This window comes from Amblyomma mixtum, chromosome 10 (assembly GCF_055824585.1).
Source record: "Amblyomma mixtum isolate Tamu chromosome 10, ASM5582458v1, whole genome shotgun sequence".
NCBI classification, from domain to species: Eukaryota; Metazoa; Arthropoda; class Arachnida; order Ixodida; family Ixodidae; genus Amblyomma; species Amblyomma mixtum.
Window position 1 is genome coordinate 136,969,967 of NC_143021.1, and position 17,548 is coordinate 136,987,514.

The 17,548-nt window shown below is 48.1% G+C and overlaps 1 protein-coding gene across 1 annotated transcript in view; it reads right to left on the reverse strand.

The window, feature by feature from the left end:
• The window catches only part of LOC149327054 (uncharacterized), a 115,849-nt gene extending 104,849 nt beyond the window's left edge, over positions 1–11,000 (reverse strand). Inside the window, exons 1-2 of the mRNA XM_089562340.1 lie at positions 10,858–11,000; positions 3,604–3,779 (exon numbers count right to left, since the gene is read on the reverse strand). Of these exons, the coding sequence (XP_089418466.1) occupies positions 3,604–3,779; positions 10,858–10,912 (231 nt within the window). The 5' untranslated portion in view covers positions 10,913–11,000. The remainder of the gene's footprint in view (positions 1–3,603; positions 3,780–10,857) is intronic.
• Positions 11,001–17,548: the final 6,548 nt, after the last annotated feature.

Consider the following 17,548-nt stretch of genomic DNA (forward strand, 5'->3'; position numbering starts at 1 on the left):
CTTGGGTGGATGCCTATGAGTAATTACTCCCTTATTAAAAGTATATTTCTGTTTCCTTTTTGTCTCAACGTTCATTGGGCACAAAGGGAAGATTGTAGTGCTAAGAAATTTCAAGTAACAAAAACGTACTGTTTCTCGACCCACTGGTTGCGTTGATTAGAAAGTTGAGAGAATAAAAGATAGTGATCACTGGCACGTGTGGACAGAGATGTTCTCTAGCGTTAGAGATTTGCAATAAAAACCTGTCTTCATCGCAGTTTGCTTCGCAAAACTGTTTGGGGCATAAACATCTGCGTTACATCTGGTGGCTTTTATAACTAACGCAATGACAGTTTTCGTTGAAAGTATTCTTTTCTCATTTAATATGAGTAGTCAGTAAACGTTGGTCAAATTCAATTTGTTCTCAATACCGCTTTAAAAACATGTACCATCTGTCTGTGGGCTTGATTTGGGAAGGGATCTCGGTGTCGCTGTCTTGCGAGCGCTCTAAGCCTGTGAATAGTTTATGCAGCAAAATAAACACTACCGCCAGCCATGTGACGCAATGCGCCGGCGCACAAGGTCGATAGCAGACTCTAAAGAGTGAGAAAATAGAGAGCACGATGAAAGCGAGGAGCATGACAGCAGCATGAACAAATGGGCTGACCTTCGTTAGAACAAGCGGGAGTTCTCTATGCTGAAACATTAGCTTCCGTATGCATTGATGCATAGCTGTTTTCTTGCATGAAAGGACCACCTCCCTGCAGCTAGGCACGGCCCGAACCTAAACCTTCACGTTGGTGAGCAGAGGAACCTTCCAGGGCGCATTCCTGTAGCCCTTCCTATTTATTATTACCGTAATTGTACTAGAACTCAAATTGGCAACAATCTCGGCGCTGCAGCAGTACACCGACGACACCACTATCTGATCTAGCACGGTTGAACACTGTGAAATATAATCATATCTGCAGCAAGCGACCGACACTGTGTCAGCACACAGCCAAAGTATAGGCCTAAACTGTCTGCATCAAAAATTGGAATTTTAATAATAATTCTGAAAAACATCACCCGCCTGCTCTTCCCATCACCTTGCGTGGAGCCCCCCAACAAAATGGTCAAAACCTCTAAGCTCTAGGCACCTACATCTCCAATGATAGCACTGACACCAATGCCGTGAAAGTTATTCGCGCATCAGAGCAGAACACTGTCGCTGTAATCACACGCATCTCCAAACGCCACCGCAGTGGCGGTCCTAAGGGGGGGGGGGGGGCGGAGGGGGTGGTCGCTCCCCCTCAAAAGCCTTTGCATATCTTCCGCCAGTTTTCTGGGTCTCATACAGCGAGATAAGATTTTTGACGTAGAAATATAAAGCTTTTTCGTCTGTGATGCTTAAAGTAGTCCCCTACTTTGTACGTTCACCGTGTTAGCCGCTGCCTTATTTCACACAATTCTCCGTTCTGCAGGTTTATTTATTTATTTATTTATTTATTTATTTATTTTAGTACCTTAAGTACCCCAAACAAGGCGCATTGCATGAGGGGTGGGTTGACAGAAATATCAACAAAAAACGAACATATTCTGTACAATGCCAACACCACGGTTCAAAATAAAAATGAAACAGGCCAGCATCTCAGAAAAACACTGTGCAGAGCGCTCATATGCTTTCGAATACAACAGAAAAAAAAACAAGACCAATAAAAGACAGGAATGAGCGGTGAACGGTGGGGAAGAATTCAATAACAGACTAGAGAACAGTAAAAATCGCATAGTAAAACATGGTACAATAGGTCAACGTTAGAGGGGAAAGGTACACGAAAACATAAAATGTTCCATAAGGTTTAAGCTTATCTTTGAATGCAAGGGTGTCTTCTAATATGACAGTGGCATTGGGAAGCCAGTTACAACATTTTGCTGTTGGGATGAAGATAGACTGCGCCAATGTTTGTGTTTTTGGGCAAGGCCATGACACCTGTTGTCTGGTTTTGTGACGAGCTGAAAACAGGGCGTGTTTTGTGATGTAGACGCTTAACGAAAAGGAATAGCAGAAATGATGAAAAATGGCTAAAGTTGCTAGTTTTCGATGGTTCTTTAATGATGGGAAGCTGGATCGGTTCTTCAGATCGGTTACACTTGTGTAGGATGAATAATCGGAATGAACAAATCTAACAGTGTGATTTTGATAGTTTCTATGCTCTCAGAAACGTATTCCTCCTGCGGGTTTCGAAATGGCGGCTGCATAATCTAATTTTCGGCTCATTAATGTGGTGTAGGCTAGTAACTTTACATGTGCTGCGGCAAATTTCATTGAGCGTTCAAGATACCCAGGGGATCGGCTGGATGCTGCAGTGATGTGTTTGATGTACGTTGACCACGTAAGATGGTCTGACAGGTGTAATCAAAGATATTTGTATGCTTTGGTATATATGCCCCATTCGCGACTCGACCGAGTCCATCGAAGCGGAAGTGGCGGCAATAGTTCTAGCAATTACTTCTCTGAAGATATATTTCTCCCAGATTCTATCAGCATTTTTGTAAAGCAAAAATTCCATGCCCCTGCCAGTAGCATCCTGCACTCTGCTCCGATCCAATCGCCACATCACAGTCCTCTAGGTTCCAGCTCACTACAGACACCCAGGACAACACGGCTGCCCACGAGCAAGACCGAGACCTCGTCAACCGTACGGTTGGTCGGCTGCGCTTTTTCCGCAGAGCGAGGGACCACCTCGTCACATATCACGACATCACTATGGTTTATAAAAACTCACGCCAAATCTTCCGCCCTCCTTAATGTTCCGTAACTAAAACCGAACAGATGGTATGGTGTAGACTACAAACTGCCACCATGCCATCCCCTTTGCTACTTTCCCTCATACATAGAGCAAAAAATCTCCATCAAGTCAGTTATGCCCAACCACCAGACCGGATTTTAAGCACACTTATCAAGCTTACTCAAACGAACTGAAACATCCCTTTCAAGTGATGGAATCATAGGAGTGATGGGATGCTGCATTGCGCCGCTCACAAACGGAGTTATAGCATCGCATTATTGGCTATGCCTTCCAGGTCGCTGCCGGCCAACCGTGCCCGGTCATCTAGAGTGGCCCCAGAGCCAGTCGCAGCCCTGCTCATCCAGTCTCCCTTCACACTCCGTCACTTAATTCACTGCAGTGGATCCAATATATTTTTTTACAACCAACCTTCCAATACCTTGTCCCTGATAGTCCGTGTGGCGTTTAGGAACGCCAAATCGGTTAATTCAGAAGGCAACTTTTGTTAGGATGCACGTCAGAGTCCCGTTTGCCGAGGAATACTGTAAATGAGGATATCAAAATTTATCTAGTTAACACACTCAACGCTTCTCTTCGACTCATGTAGTACTCTTGGTAAAAACATTACACTGATAGCCATTCCGGACAATGACCTTAGCTCTGCCGCTTTTTATTCGAGAAGAGGAAGCTACACACAGTTCAGCTAGTGCTGTAAAAAAAGAAATCAGGCACATAGGATTGCAGCCTTTGCTATTTCATCCCAACAATACAGTTATATATACTGGTGCTACCAGCAAAAGCCGTCATGTACGGAACCTTTTGGACGATAGTCTTGAGCTTTGTTGTAGATACTTACATTGATGTGCATGGTGTTGTATTCACTTTTGTCTTCATGCAGAACCTTAAGGGCAGCCACTGAAGCTTTCTTTAGGCATAGATGCCATCCGTTTTGAACGATCACAGCCGGCTCGAAGCTGCATGCTGGACGAATTGCTGGGTAACCATTTAGAGTGCTTATTTGAAAGATAATGCCTAGAAGAACAAAAGAAAGCAGAAGTCAACCCCTTTCGCGAGCAGCCTAGCCTTGGGCTCACCAGAGGGGGGGGTAGTAGCGCCTATGGCCAAAATAGTTTGTTCTCGGAGTTAGGTCTTCAATGTAGTTGGTGTTTTTTTTCTCTATTTTGGTATTGGAATCCCCATCGCAAAAAAAACGCGGCGTCCACTGTCTGCCGTGAAATTCAGTGGTGTCATGAAGACACCAACCAAAAAATAGTAAATTGAAGAGCGCCTCTGGTATGATTCTAACCCGTGTCGGCGCGAGCACGTCAGCTTCACTCGCCGCGCGTTATACCAATACGCCGTCGGCGCCGTTCTTTCCTTTATTGATCAGAAAAACACCAAAGGAAGAAAAGCACACTCATTCCCATATCACTGGGTGGCGTAATGCTGTCAGAACACACACTTAGATAATCCTGATGATACGCCATGTCGGTCCGTCATATGGCTTTTCCCCAGACTGAATAGCCTCATCAATAACAAGAGGTCACAGGGCACAGCACACTTTCCTGAAGAGGCAAAAATCAAATACTGTACTTTGCTATTTCAAAGTCATTCTAATCATTCGTTATAATATGTTCCGGAGGAAAATATCATCACGGCACACATAAAGGATGAGAAATTGACTCTGGTGTGCTGCACAGGCGGCAATTCGTCATTCATAGGGAGAGAGAATAAAGAAATTTTATTATTGGGTGATGCTGAACACATCATAGAGGAGCTCTGAGTCAAGGACCGTTGTGGCCTGAACTTTCAACTGGGCTCAGCTAACAACCATCTGAGTGAAGCCAAGCCTTCACAGGTATGGAATTGTGTGGAATTATAAATGGAACTTTTTTGCAGAAAATTGAATATACATGTACCTAACACGCTTTGAAGAACTGACTTTAAGAAACTCCAGATAAGGCTACCGATATAACGGTATAGGGAACAAATATTTGGTAAGAACACGAGTCATCTGCCTTCTGGACAGGCTTTAAAGGCAATCTAAAGAAAACTACACTGGTGAAATTGAAAGTGCCTGCAAGTTAACCAATCTCCATAGAGTTTCCTCCTTACCTTGTCAGGTAAGCTCCAATAGACAAGGAAAATCAGTATTAAATGCATAACAAGCACTGAAGCTACTAAAAAAAATAGTGGTCTACTGATCTGAAAGAGACTGCGATATAAGCTGTTTGTCAAATGTTTTAGGGGAATCCTTAGGGTGTACCAACACTGTTCCCATTTCGAGTTACTTATCATTTCGCTCTCCCCCTACCACAAGCTAACCATGCTGGTGAGCTCAGCTGGTACAGCGACTACTGCGGTCAGAATGTGGTCTAGAGTACGAAACTTGCAGCAGGATAAATTTTCCTTCAGCTACTAAGATGCTATGGAAGCCCTTTCCTTTCCAGCCATATGGATGCGCTTGGGTGGATGCCAGTGTGAAACAAGCTGCGCGACAAATGAAGAATGCTTACTCCACAACGCTTTAAAGGGAGCGCAAAAATATTTAAATGGGCGTATTCTAGTGCAACAGATCTGTAGAGGAGGTATTTGTGGCTATTCGAGTCAAATTTGAAAGCTCTGTGCGAACCCCATATTAAGAAATACATATTAAAAATCTGCTTTCACTAGCTCGCAACCAATTAGGGTGACAGCTCACCGCCCCGCGTCATCTACTCCGATGAGGTCTTTGGGCAGACGGAGCGAGCTTGAAGGCTGGCCCTTCTGCCCACTGGCATCTGATCAGCTGATAGAGTACTGTACTAGAAAAGCGCATGTAGGGAGGAATCAGACTAAGCAGGGAAGGATAAATATGAAGATCTCGGAGCTGGATTGTTAAAACGACCGCGCCTTTCAAGGAATGGTGGTTATTCAGAATGGAAACAGGTGCTCGTTGAGGCCCAAATAGCTCTCTAAATAGGTGCCAGGTTTTATATTCATGGAAGTCTTTTTACCACAGCCCAGTGCCACTGGGCAAAACATCACCATATATACATGCTCCAATACCATGCACAAGGATATTTACAAGCTTAATCAAACCTCTTCAAGCTACTTGGCTAGTCTCACCAGATAGTCTCCTTCATCGAACGTGCAATTTAGATATTGGTTTGGATACTTACACCGCTCATGCCACAGACCTGATCTGAACATGTGAAGTTGATGAATACGAGCTGAAGACAGCTGAAGAAAAAGTGCATACACTACATTGCATCGCCAAATTTGATGGTATCCGTCATCAGATTTCTTACCAAGCGGTATCTGTTAATGTTATGCCCCAAACAGGAGGGGGGAGGAATCATAACGCAATACTTGCAAACTTCCTATTAAAACAGGCGTAAGGCAAGGCAAAAAACTTCATCGAACCCGGAGTTTCCCGGCCAGAAGTTTTGTTATTCGGCAGGTGTGAAACTGCACCTTTCGTTTCGTCCAAAGGAAATTACTGAGCACTATCGTGCCGAACACCGGCGATACCCAGTTCCTATGAATGGACTGGGTAAAGCTGGCGAACAAATTCTCCTCGGGCTCTTTACAAACACCCTGCTGTGCCCGGCGGTTCTCGAGCACTTTAATCCTTCTTTTGACGGCCGCTGCTCATTCTGTGGGGAGGTGGCCGACACCTTCCACATGGTTTAGGCATGCAGAAAAAATCCTTCTCTCCCCCCAATCACCCCTTCCCCTACCCGAGAGGACTGGGAGGAGGCCCTGCTCAGCTGCCAGGAACTATCGGCCCAACAGGCCCTGGTTCGGCGGACTTGTGTAGCGGTCTCGACGAACGGGATCCCGGGATGAGGGACTCCGCCTAGTATTGTAAGGGGGAGACCCATTAGGGGCCTCTCCTCGAACACCTCTCTGTAAATTACTAAATAAATGCTCTTCACCACCACCACCTCTGCACCTCGGCTTGCTGACACGTCAGCCCTCCGCTCCTCGTGCCTGCCTCGCGCACACCATTCGCACGCGCACACGTGCAACGCGGGGCTGCCACGCAGGGCACTGCGCTGTCTGACGCACCACTGCCGAGACGCAGCGTTCCAAAAATCCCTCGACAGTTAAGTGTGCACATCGATCAGGGCAAGCTTGCCGTCGGTACCTGAAGTCAGAAGCCTCCACAGTGGGCAGAAAGCCAATGACGCCTGAAAAGCTACAAGCCATTGGCCGTAAGTTGCATGTCACAGTGGTCCATGCATTATGCTGTGTGTCAGTGCCCAATTACATGACCAGCTGGGGGATTAAGTACTAGCAATCGTATTTTCTTTTCTGCAGGTTTTTTGACTACTTCATTGGCCAGCACCCTGTAGAGACCCCAGCGTCGGCAGATAGTCGCAAAAAGTTAAATTATTACCTCAGTGAGCTGGTTCAAGACATGCGAAAAAAATAAACATCTTTTGGAGTTTTTGATGCATTATAATACTCACCCAGCTACCAATATTTGGTAAAAGCTGGGAGCAAATAACACAATTGCACATCGGCTGCAATGCGAGTCGCTGATAATCGAGTTCACCCGTGTTGCAATCTGCGATCAATGTTGTATCTTGCGAATTCCATTTTCCATGGTTCCATGGTTCCATTTTTCCATTGTTCCATTTTTAAGAAGAGAGAAGTGTTTTGCATCGCGTATCTGCCAAGCTGCAAACCCCCCTTTTCCCTGTTTGTGTTACGTCGATGGCTCGAGCGATAGCCATTCCACTCTGCTGCTTCCCCGAAGCACCCTTTCCACCTTTCGCTATATATTGCCCTGTGCTGCCAGAATTAAACGGCTCATTCCACGCCAGCGGTGTCCGTGTCTGCTTGCCTCTGGCTGGGCGCTGGCGGTACAACAACCTGTTCCTGAGGCTCTGTATATTGCAGCATTTGGCATGCACTCTTATGGCACTTGTTGGAGAAATGCTCCAGTTTTTGTGCGGATTTAATACAAGTGGGATATATAGAACAGTCCTATATAAAGCAGGATTGTCCTGTTTTATACAGGATATTCCGGTATTCCGGTATCGCAAATTGTGTACAATAACCCCGTATGCGGTTCCGGTTTAAAATTCATACCGGATTTTTCAGTAAGGAAGGTACGCAAAAAAAATTTACAAAGCGGCGCACACAGCACATACTGCGTTCGCTATTACATGCTCGGGGTGCTGCAGCAGGTTTTTAGTGGCGCATTTTAGCGAGTTTGTTTTGTCATCACATGCGAAAATTTTTTCTTCGCATAAGGTGACGCCTCGATTAAAAGGCATTTTTTAGGCAGATAAGCGCGTGGTGGCCGGTTTACGCCCAATCTCGAAACCTCAACCCATAGTCTAGTTCCAAGTTTTACATAAAATTTCAGTGAATTAGTAAAAGACGACTTCAACTCAAGACAATATTTAGCCACACCGCTTTATATGCAGTACCTTAAACATCAACTCATTCCATTGTTCGTCATACAGAAGGAATGCTTTGATTGATAGCTACAGTAATTTTACCCCAAAATATTTCTATGCTAGACAGCTATCCTCACTAATAATTTTTAATATATTTGCTGCTCGTATGTGCTGGAAACATCGGTGTGTTGAAATCAATCAACAGCCCATCAACAACTAAAGCTAATCGTTTGCTGCTGGAACCTTTTTGATCAAACGCAACTGTTTATTTCTTTCAGATATATCTACTTGACAGAACCCGTCCTAATCAACACTACAATTTGTCCTCAAATGATGATATCCAAATGTGAACATTCTTATATTCAATAAAGTACCATAACAATTTGTGCTATGCCAAAGGTATATTATCTAGTCAGGAATCTTGACCGAAGGTATTTTTGAAATATAGAGGAGCAATTAATAATGAAGCCAGTTCTCACTCGATCAGCAATGCCGGTGCGCTAGCCGTCGATGAAAAATCAGTGGCGTTGTAGCTGTTCACATGCATAGTTTGCTCACTTCAGATCAAGGTGACAGGTTACCGGAGTGCGTGCTAAGCCGGAGTGCGCAGGCACTGTCCCAACGAAAACACACCGCTGCTGCTGCTGCACTCCGCCTATGTCGCCGTCGTTTGCTGCACGTTCGCAACGTTGAGAACGACGGCGCTCCTCGCCGGCCGCGCAGCATCGGCATGCTCTTAATCGCGCACACGGAGCTCACTATGAATGGTTGAGACGCCGATGCTCGCAGATCCAAAACAAGTGTTTTTGAGTAACGTTTTGATTTTGTGACGCGCAAAAACAGTCGCCAGCATCTGAATACATGTCCTCGAGTGCACCGAAGGTGGCACCTTTATTTTTGCGCTCACTATACAGCGGTAGGGCTACACGGCAGAAGGAGCTTTTCGCTGCTGTTGCAATACTTATACCAATCATTTTAATTTGAAAACGAACAAGTCACGGACGAGAACAAGCATGCAGCTACTTCATGCGCTCCGTGCTCTGGATACAAAGCTTGTTTCCGTGCGCGTCTCTTACGCCGCGCTGGCTTCAGAAAGGCACACAGCAGCGTACCGACATCGCGATTATAGCTTGGAGCACAGAGCCAATGTCAAGGGAGATGGTTAGGACACAGAAACCAGAAAATTGCGCTTGTTGCTTCGCCGGGCGCCGTACTTTCAATCCGACCCGAGCGCAGTCCGGCAGGCGTATGCCCAAGTAATGGCGGAGGCACCGCGGTTCGCGCACCACACCCTAGATGGCGCTGAATTTTCTAAAGGTTCTATTGTGGACAAAAAGGTCATAGTGCTCGATAGGTACAAATGTTACTGCATTTAATTTATCCAAATCATTAGGTAGCGACAGTGGTGTTCACCGCTTTTCTGCCCTTGCTGCTATATTTTTGATTGAGGAGCAGTGATTATTTTTCAGTTCAAGCCTAAACGGCCGCTGCTTTCATGGCCATCCTGTACACTTATTTATTACACGGCGGCTTAGAAATGCTGTATCTACGATGACACATACTCATTATGCAACTCTAGAAGTTTCGGAATAGGCTCCACAATTTGTGCGCATCGTCCGGGCTTGCTAGGCTTCGACGGTGTTGCAAGACGCATGTATTTACACCGATACAACATATGGACAGCCTTTCGTACGTCTGTAAACGTGCCGCGGAGCATAATTTGCAACTTCGAAACCTGCAGACTTACAGGCAAGAAGTGGTATCATGGTGGCTTGTGGCTGAACGTACTACTGTATACCGCTGATCCATGGGAGTGTTTGTGATTAGCAGATCTTAAACTTCAGTCCTTCCTGCAGGCTGCAGGATGAACTGTGGAAACGATCAATAAGCAAAAAGTAAATAAAAGATATCAACAGATTCCTGCTTTCTGATATCACCACTTCTAGTTTCAACGTCTTTGTTTCAAATATTCTCATCCGAGGAAGGCAGCAGTGACGCAAATAGGGGACAGCCTGTTATTTTCCGCTTTGTCAAAAAACTTGCCGCTGGATGTCGTGAACTAAGATGCTCGCGACGAAACCCGTCCGGAGAAAAAACAACCGGTAATATATTTAAATATGGCTTCCTGCAAAAAGGTGCATATTGCGCATATACTGGTTACAAAGGTTATAGTCTGAAATGCTTTTCGGACCTTTCCGAAATTATGAGAGAGCGCAGATCGGTACCTATTAAAAAGCGTAATGCGAGAAAGGTGGAAAGTGTATGACGTTCATGTAAGGGCCGACTGATGTATCTGAATGTGTTATGTCATTTGTTGAACAACTCATTACAGATGAGTAAAGTATTCACTGCATTCTTTACGTTGGGATTACTTGCAGCAGAGTGCTACCTATAGCTGTCCCTTTCTTTTCGGTTCAGATGGAGCAGTACTGAAATCTAAACCTGATAAATTCAGTTCCTGAGAAGAAGGGATGGTACACACACAAACAAAATTAAGGAGGAGTTATGTAACAGGAATATGTTAAAATATATATCTGGTTCGCTCTTGAAAATCTAGAGATCATACAACATTTTGCAATGTTACTTAGCCTAACAGAAATAAAGCATTTCGGTATCGAAGGGTTTGCAGGTAGGTTCACGTAAAATGCTTTCTGTACATAAACACTGGAAACTGACAGCTCCGAACGTAGACTATGCAAAAGTACAGTACTCACTCATTAGTATCTTGCAACCAGCGGACTCAAGGCGATTTCTCAGTTGTAGGCACATTCCTCTGCATTAAATTTTTCCGCTACTTTGATTTCAAAGCGGCTGCGTTGTAGGGTAGCGTTCAGAAATATACTTTCCTTACGTTCCAGTTGTCGCCTCGAACCCTCTCAGTCACAAACGCCTTTCAGTTTAATAGCAGCAGAGCAGGAACTCGTGTGCGCCATCTGGAGCCTAAATGTCAGCGAGAAATGTCAGCGGCTTTACAAGAACCAGGCTTTCGCATTTCACGACTTTCTCATTGCAACACAATAGAGTAAGAAACGCTACGGCTATGTGACGTCATAGCGGATTCTTTTCTGGCTGCCCTGGAGTAAGAAAGGTTCAGTTCAACCTAATGCAACGCCGTGTAGATCTGCTCACTGCCAGGGGGCCACAGTTATATAAAAAAGGTCACGATGGCTTGAGCTCTGCGATATTTATTAATGCGAGAGAATTATATTGCCACGTATCATTGTAGTGTTTGTTCGTTCACGATTAAGGCTGCAGGAAAGGGTTGTTATCACTTTTGTTCGTGACGCGAGAACCGACCGGACTAATCTCGATTGTTCACAGCCATGAACAGCTGCATCTTCCTTTTTCATGATTACTCTAGATGATCTCGACCTGTTAACTCGAAGTTTCCTTGCCGGCTTTAAATTCAACGATGCCGCGAGCAGCGGGCATTCGTAGATCGACGATTGACGAGCACGCTTGTTGCTTACGCCGCCACCGAGTGATTCAGTTCTTTTGCAGGCGCAAGTCAGCCCAAATAAAGAGCTTCGTTTCGAATACACCCTCGTTGTTTTCCTGTTCGCCGTACTGCATTCACCACTGGTGTCTTCCTGACCGCTGGACTGCCGTCACTACAACGTGACATCTGGTGGATGTGCGGGGCAGCCTTCCATGTTCCGGACACCCCCGACAACTCGTGACGCCAGCCCTCTGAGTCATCTACCGCAGGACCTGAGTCCTGTCTACCGCGCAAGCCGACGCCTGCAAGGGGACGCACGTGAGTTCGGGATTCTGCCGGACCCTACCCGGAAGCGAAAGCCAGCAGAAACGTCTACCATGAGCTCGCCCCAGACGACGACTCCAGTCGTTCTTCAACAGCCCCGAGTGCCATCAACCTTCGACGCTTCGCCTGGCGCCGACCCCGAAGAATGGCTGGAACAGTTCGACCGTGTGGCTGTCTTCAACAACTGGGATGATGCTACGAAACTTAGGTACGTCTTTTTCGCCTTGGAGGGACCAGCAAGAATCTGGTTTGAGAATGAGTAAGCTAGCCTCACGAACTGGGAAACCTTCAAGGAGCAGCTTCAGAAGGTCTTCACGAACGTCGTGCGAAGGGAGAGAGCCCAGCAGCTGCTGCAGTCTCGCATACAGCATCCAAACGACACCGTTGCAATGTACACTGAGGAGATGAAGCGTCTCTTCCGACGTGCCGACGAAGACAGGACAGGAAAGACAGGAAGGCCGGCAAAGGAACTCTTTGCCGGCCTCGTCCGCAATCACCGAAAACCGTCGCGGAATTTGTAGAAGAGGCATCCACGATGGAAAAAACTCTTGATCCCCGAGCCCGCCAGTATGACCACCAGCAGCGCGTTTTCTCAGCAAGCTGCCTGGACACCGTTAACAACAAGGACCTGCGGGAGGTTATACGTCAAGTGGTGCGTGAAGAGCTCCGACGATTGCTGCCAACGGGAACCCAGCCGCAGCTTACTTCGCTCACTGACGTCATCCGGGGCGAAGTTCAGCAGGCCTTGGGTGTGACACCATCATCCACGCAGCCTCTGCAGCCCCCAGTCATGACTTACGCCGCAGCAGTGCGCCGTCCTACAGCTTGACGACGGGATCCAAGCCCCTATCGCTGACAGCCAGCTGCGTTGGACCGCCGCCCTCTCGCCCCAACCGGCCCGTCCTACGAGCGCCGCACACTGACGAGGAAATGCGACGAGTGAAGAACTCCCGACCAGCGCCGTCCACTATGCTTCCACTGTGGCGAAGCCGGTCAGGTTCTCCGGCACTGCCCATTCAGAAGACTGGGAATCCGAGGATTCTCTTACGACGCTCCACGACCCCGACCCGGCCAGCCACCAGCTGGAATCGAGGAATTTTTTCGTCGGGAAGGATGCTCATCGCCGAGCCGCCTATCACGTTCCCCGTCGCCATCTTCACTGCGCTTTGTTTCTCCTAACCGAGGTTACGCGGTGCATGGACGCTACCCCAGCCCCCGAAGGTTAAATTGAATAAAGCAGCCTCTAGAGGTGAGGTTGCTGAGGTGAGGACAAAGATCCTCCACCGACGACAATTCCGACGACAACTCCGACGACAACTCCGACGACAACTCCGACGACAACTCCGACGACACCTCCGACGACACCTACGAAGACAACTTCGACGAAAACTTCGATGACAACACCGACGACGACGACGACGCGGCCAGACTTGACGCCTTTACCGCTGCCCATAGAAGTAACGTCGGAGTACGCCCACCGCAGCCTCACTACCCGACGAAGCCGAGATCGTACACCGAAGACCACGTGTAGCACGAAAACGCGAACAAGTGACCTTGAAGTTACGGCCCACGGTCACGCGGTTACTGCCTTGGTCGACACGGGAGCTGACTACTCCGTCATGAGCAGGCCATTCGCTGTCCGACTCAGGAGAGTGACAACAACTTGGAATGGCCCGCTGATCCGCACCGCAGGTGGTAACCTTATTACGCCGTCAAGACGCTGCACCGCGAGAGTTAGAGTAAATGGGCGAACCTATGCTACAACCTTCCTGGTCCTACAGAAATGCTCGCGAGACATGATTTTGGGATTGGAGTTCCTCAATGAATATCGGGCGGTCATCGACCTACGATTCAAGTCGATCAAGCTTTCCACGGGCAAAGCCATATCTGCCGTGACGACAGCGACTCATCGCGTTCCCTTAAACGTCCTCGATGAAGCACTGAGCGTGCCGCCCCGATCAAGTGTCATCGCCTGCATAGGTACAGGAGACATCGAAACTGCCGAATGCCTCGTCGAGGGGAACACCCAGTAACTCCTTGATCGAGGACTGGGCGTCGCAAGGGGAGTCACCCAAATACGAAATGGCCAAGCCCAGGTGCTGCTAACCAACTTCACCGAAGAATACCGGCATATAAACACATTTACGACGATCGCTTTCCTCGACGAGCTGGCAGACATCAGAGACATATTTGCCCTACCCGACCGACCCGTAGAACCATCTGACCAAGGCCATCAACCAACGTTTGATATCGACCCGGGATTACCACGGAGCAGACAAGACCAAATACGCAGTCCTCTTCAAAGGTACAGCGATTGCTTCTCATCAGCATCGAATGTGCGACGAACCCGGCTTGCCAAGCACCGCATTGTCGCAGACAAACACGCCCGACCCTTGCGACAGAGCCCCTACCGCGTATCGCCGCTAGAACGCCAAGCTATTCGCATGCAAGTTGAGTAAATGCTTCGTGACAACGTCATGCAGCCATCGAGGAGCCCTTGGGCAGCTCCAGTCGTCGTAGTGAAAAAGAAAGACGGCACCCTTCGCTTTTGCGTCGATTACCGCCGCCTGAACAGCATTACGAAGAAGGATGTCTACCCCCTCCCCCGCATCGACGACACATTGGATCGGCTATGCAACGCTAAGAACTTCTCAGCGATGGACCTGAAGAGCGGATACTGGCAAATTGAAGTCGACGAAAGAGATCGCGAGAAGACTGCGTTCATCACGCCAGACGGACTCCGAGTTCAAGGTGATGCCCTTCGGCCTCTGCTCTGCCCCAGCGACGTTCCAGCTAGTAATGGATACGGTGCTCGCAGGCTTGAAGTGGCAGATTTGCCTAGTCTACTTAGATGACGTTGTTGTCTTCTCCTCAAGCTTTGAAGACCACCTCAGAAGGCTTTGGATGGTGCTGGAAACGATCAAGTCTTCAGGCCTGCCACTGAAACCAGAGAAGTGCAACTTCGCCTACGAGGAGCTGCTGTTCCTTGGTCACGTCGTAAGCAAGGATAAAGTTCGCCCCGACCCCCAGAGGACGGCTGCGATCGCAGAATTTCTACAGCCTAATGACAAGAAAGCTATACGCAGATTCCTTGGATTGTGCGCTTATTACCAGCGATTCGTCAAGAACTTTTCGAGCATCGCTCAACCTTTGACCCAACTTACCAAGGCTGACGTGCCTTTTAAATGGGAAACGCCGCAAGAGGAAGCTTTCAAAGTGCTGAAGCGCTGCTTACAGTCCCCTCCTGTGCTCGGACACTTTGATGAATACGCCGAAACAGAAATTCATACAGATGCAAGCAGTGCGGGCTTAGGAGCAGTCCTCGTTCAGAAAGATGGTAAACAGGAGAAAGTTATCGCGTACGAAAGTCGTTCACTATCGAAAGCCGAAGCCAACTATTCGACGACCGAGAAGAATGTCTCGCCATTATTTGGGCCATGTCCAAATTTCCACCCTACCTGAACGGACGACCATTCAAGGTTGTGAGCGACCACCATGCTCAGTGCTGGCTTGCCAGTTACAAGGATCCCTCTGGCCGCCTTGCTCGTTGGAGCTTGCGTCTTCGAGAATTTGACATAACTGTAGTCTGCAAATCTGGCCGCAAGCATTCCGACGCGGACTGCTTGTCCCGAGCCCCCGTCGACGCAGCACCGGAAGGGGAACACGACGACGCTTTCTTAGGACCGGCAAGCGCGAGCAGTTTCGCGCAGCTGCAGCGCTCGGATCCTGAGTTGCAAAGCCTGGCTGCTTATCTGAAAGGAAAGACCGCATCGCCTCCCCGAGGGTTCAAGCGCCAACTGTCGTCCTTCGTCGTTCACAATTATGTCCTTCTGAAGAAGAACTTCGCGCCCAACTGGACAGTGCATCTCCTTGTCGTGCCCAAAAATCTCAGGCAAGAAATTATGCAGGCATGCCATGATGAGCCGACTGCAGGACATCTCGGTAGTGCTCGCACGTTGCACCGCATCCAGGAGAAGTACTAATGGCCGCGGTTAGCTGCCGATATTTCCCCTTACGTGGAAACGTGCCGTGAGTGTCAGCGACGCAAAACGCCTCCGGCTAGACCAGCCGGACTCCTGAACCCTAGACCACCTCCAACTAAGCCCTTTCAGCAAATTGGGATGGATGTCCTCGGCCCCTTTCCGACTTCATCATCGGGTAACAAATGCATCATCGTGACCACCGACTACATGAGTCGCTACGACGAAGCAAAAGCGTTGCCTATTGGTACCGCAACACAAGTAGCAAAATTTTTGTCGAACAAATTCTCCTCCGACACGGCGCTCCGGAAGTGCTCATCACAGACAGAGGAACGGCGTTTACAGCGGAGCTGACGCAAGCCATTTTAAACTACAGCCAGACAAGCCATCGGAGGACCACTGCCTATCATCCACAAACCAACCGACTCACAGAGCGTCTGAACAAGACCATCGCAGACATGCTCTCCATGAACATCGACGCCGAACACAAGACGTGGGACTCCATTCTGCCCTACGTGATCTTCGCCTATAATACTGCCGTCCAGGAGACAACCAGGTTTACCCCATTCCAGCTGGTATACGGCAGGAAGTCCACGACAACACTCGACGCAATGCTCCCGCACGTTTCCGACGAAGACAACCTCGACGTCGCCGCCTACCTTCATCGCGCCAAGGAAGCCCGAAGACTTGCGCGGCTTCGCATTCAAGACCAGCAGCACACCCTCGCCCGACGCTACAATCTGCGCCGACGAGAGACGCATTACAAGCCAGGTGATCGTGTTTGGATATGGACGCTAGTTCGCCGCCGTGGATTGTGTGAAAACTTGCTGCGACGCTACTTTGGCCCGTACAGGGTTCTCCGTCGCATCGCTGACCTCGACTATGAAGTCATCCCCGACGGCACAACAGCATCTCAGCGACGCCGCACACGCCCGGAAGTCGTACTTGTCGTACGCCTGAAGCCATATTACGAACGCAAAAGGACTCGAAGTTTTCATTCTCCGTGTTTATTTTGATTTTAAAGCATCGAGACGATGCTTCTTTGGAAGGGGGGTAATGCCACGTATCGTTGTAGTGTTTGTTCTTTCACGCTCAAGGCTGCAGGAAAGCGTTAGTATCACTTTTGTTCGTGACGCGAGAACCGACCGGACTAATCTCGATGGTTCGCAGCCATGAATAGCTGCATCTACTTGTTTCTAGATTACTCTAGATGATCTCGACCTGTTATCTCGAAGTTTCCTTGCCGGCTTTAAATTGAACGATGCCGCGAGCAGCGGGCATTCGTAGATCGACGATTGACGAGCACGCTTGTTGCTTACGCCGCCATCGAGTGATTCCGTTCTTTTGCGGGCGCAAGTCAGCCCAAATAGAGAGCTTCGTTTGCAAGTATTTCTGGTGTCTTCCTGACCGCTGGACTGCCGTCACTACAACGTGACAATATGGCTCTGTCCCGTTATCAAAAGTGTCCGCCAATTTTACGCACTATACTGTCGTACATCTTAAAATAAATACGTGAAAGTAGGATTGTGACAGGTAGTCTGTGATACAATGTTGCCGGGGTAGAAGTTTGTTGATGAGGTGTAATTAGGTAACTGATTGAACACAAAAAACTACAAAATACACTTGTAAGTCAAAAAGCCACAGACGTCACTATAGTACATG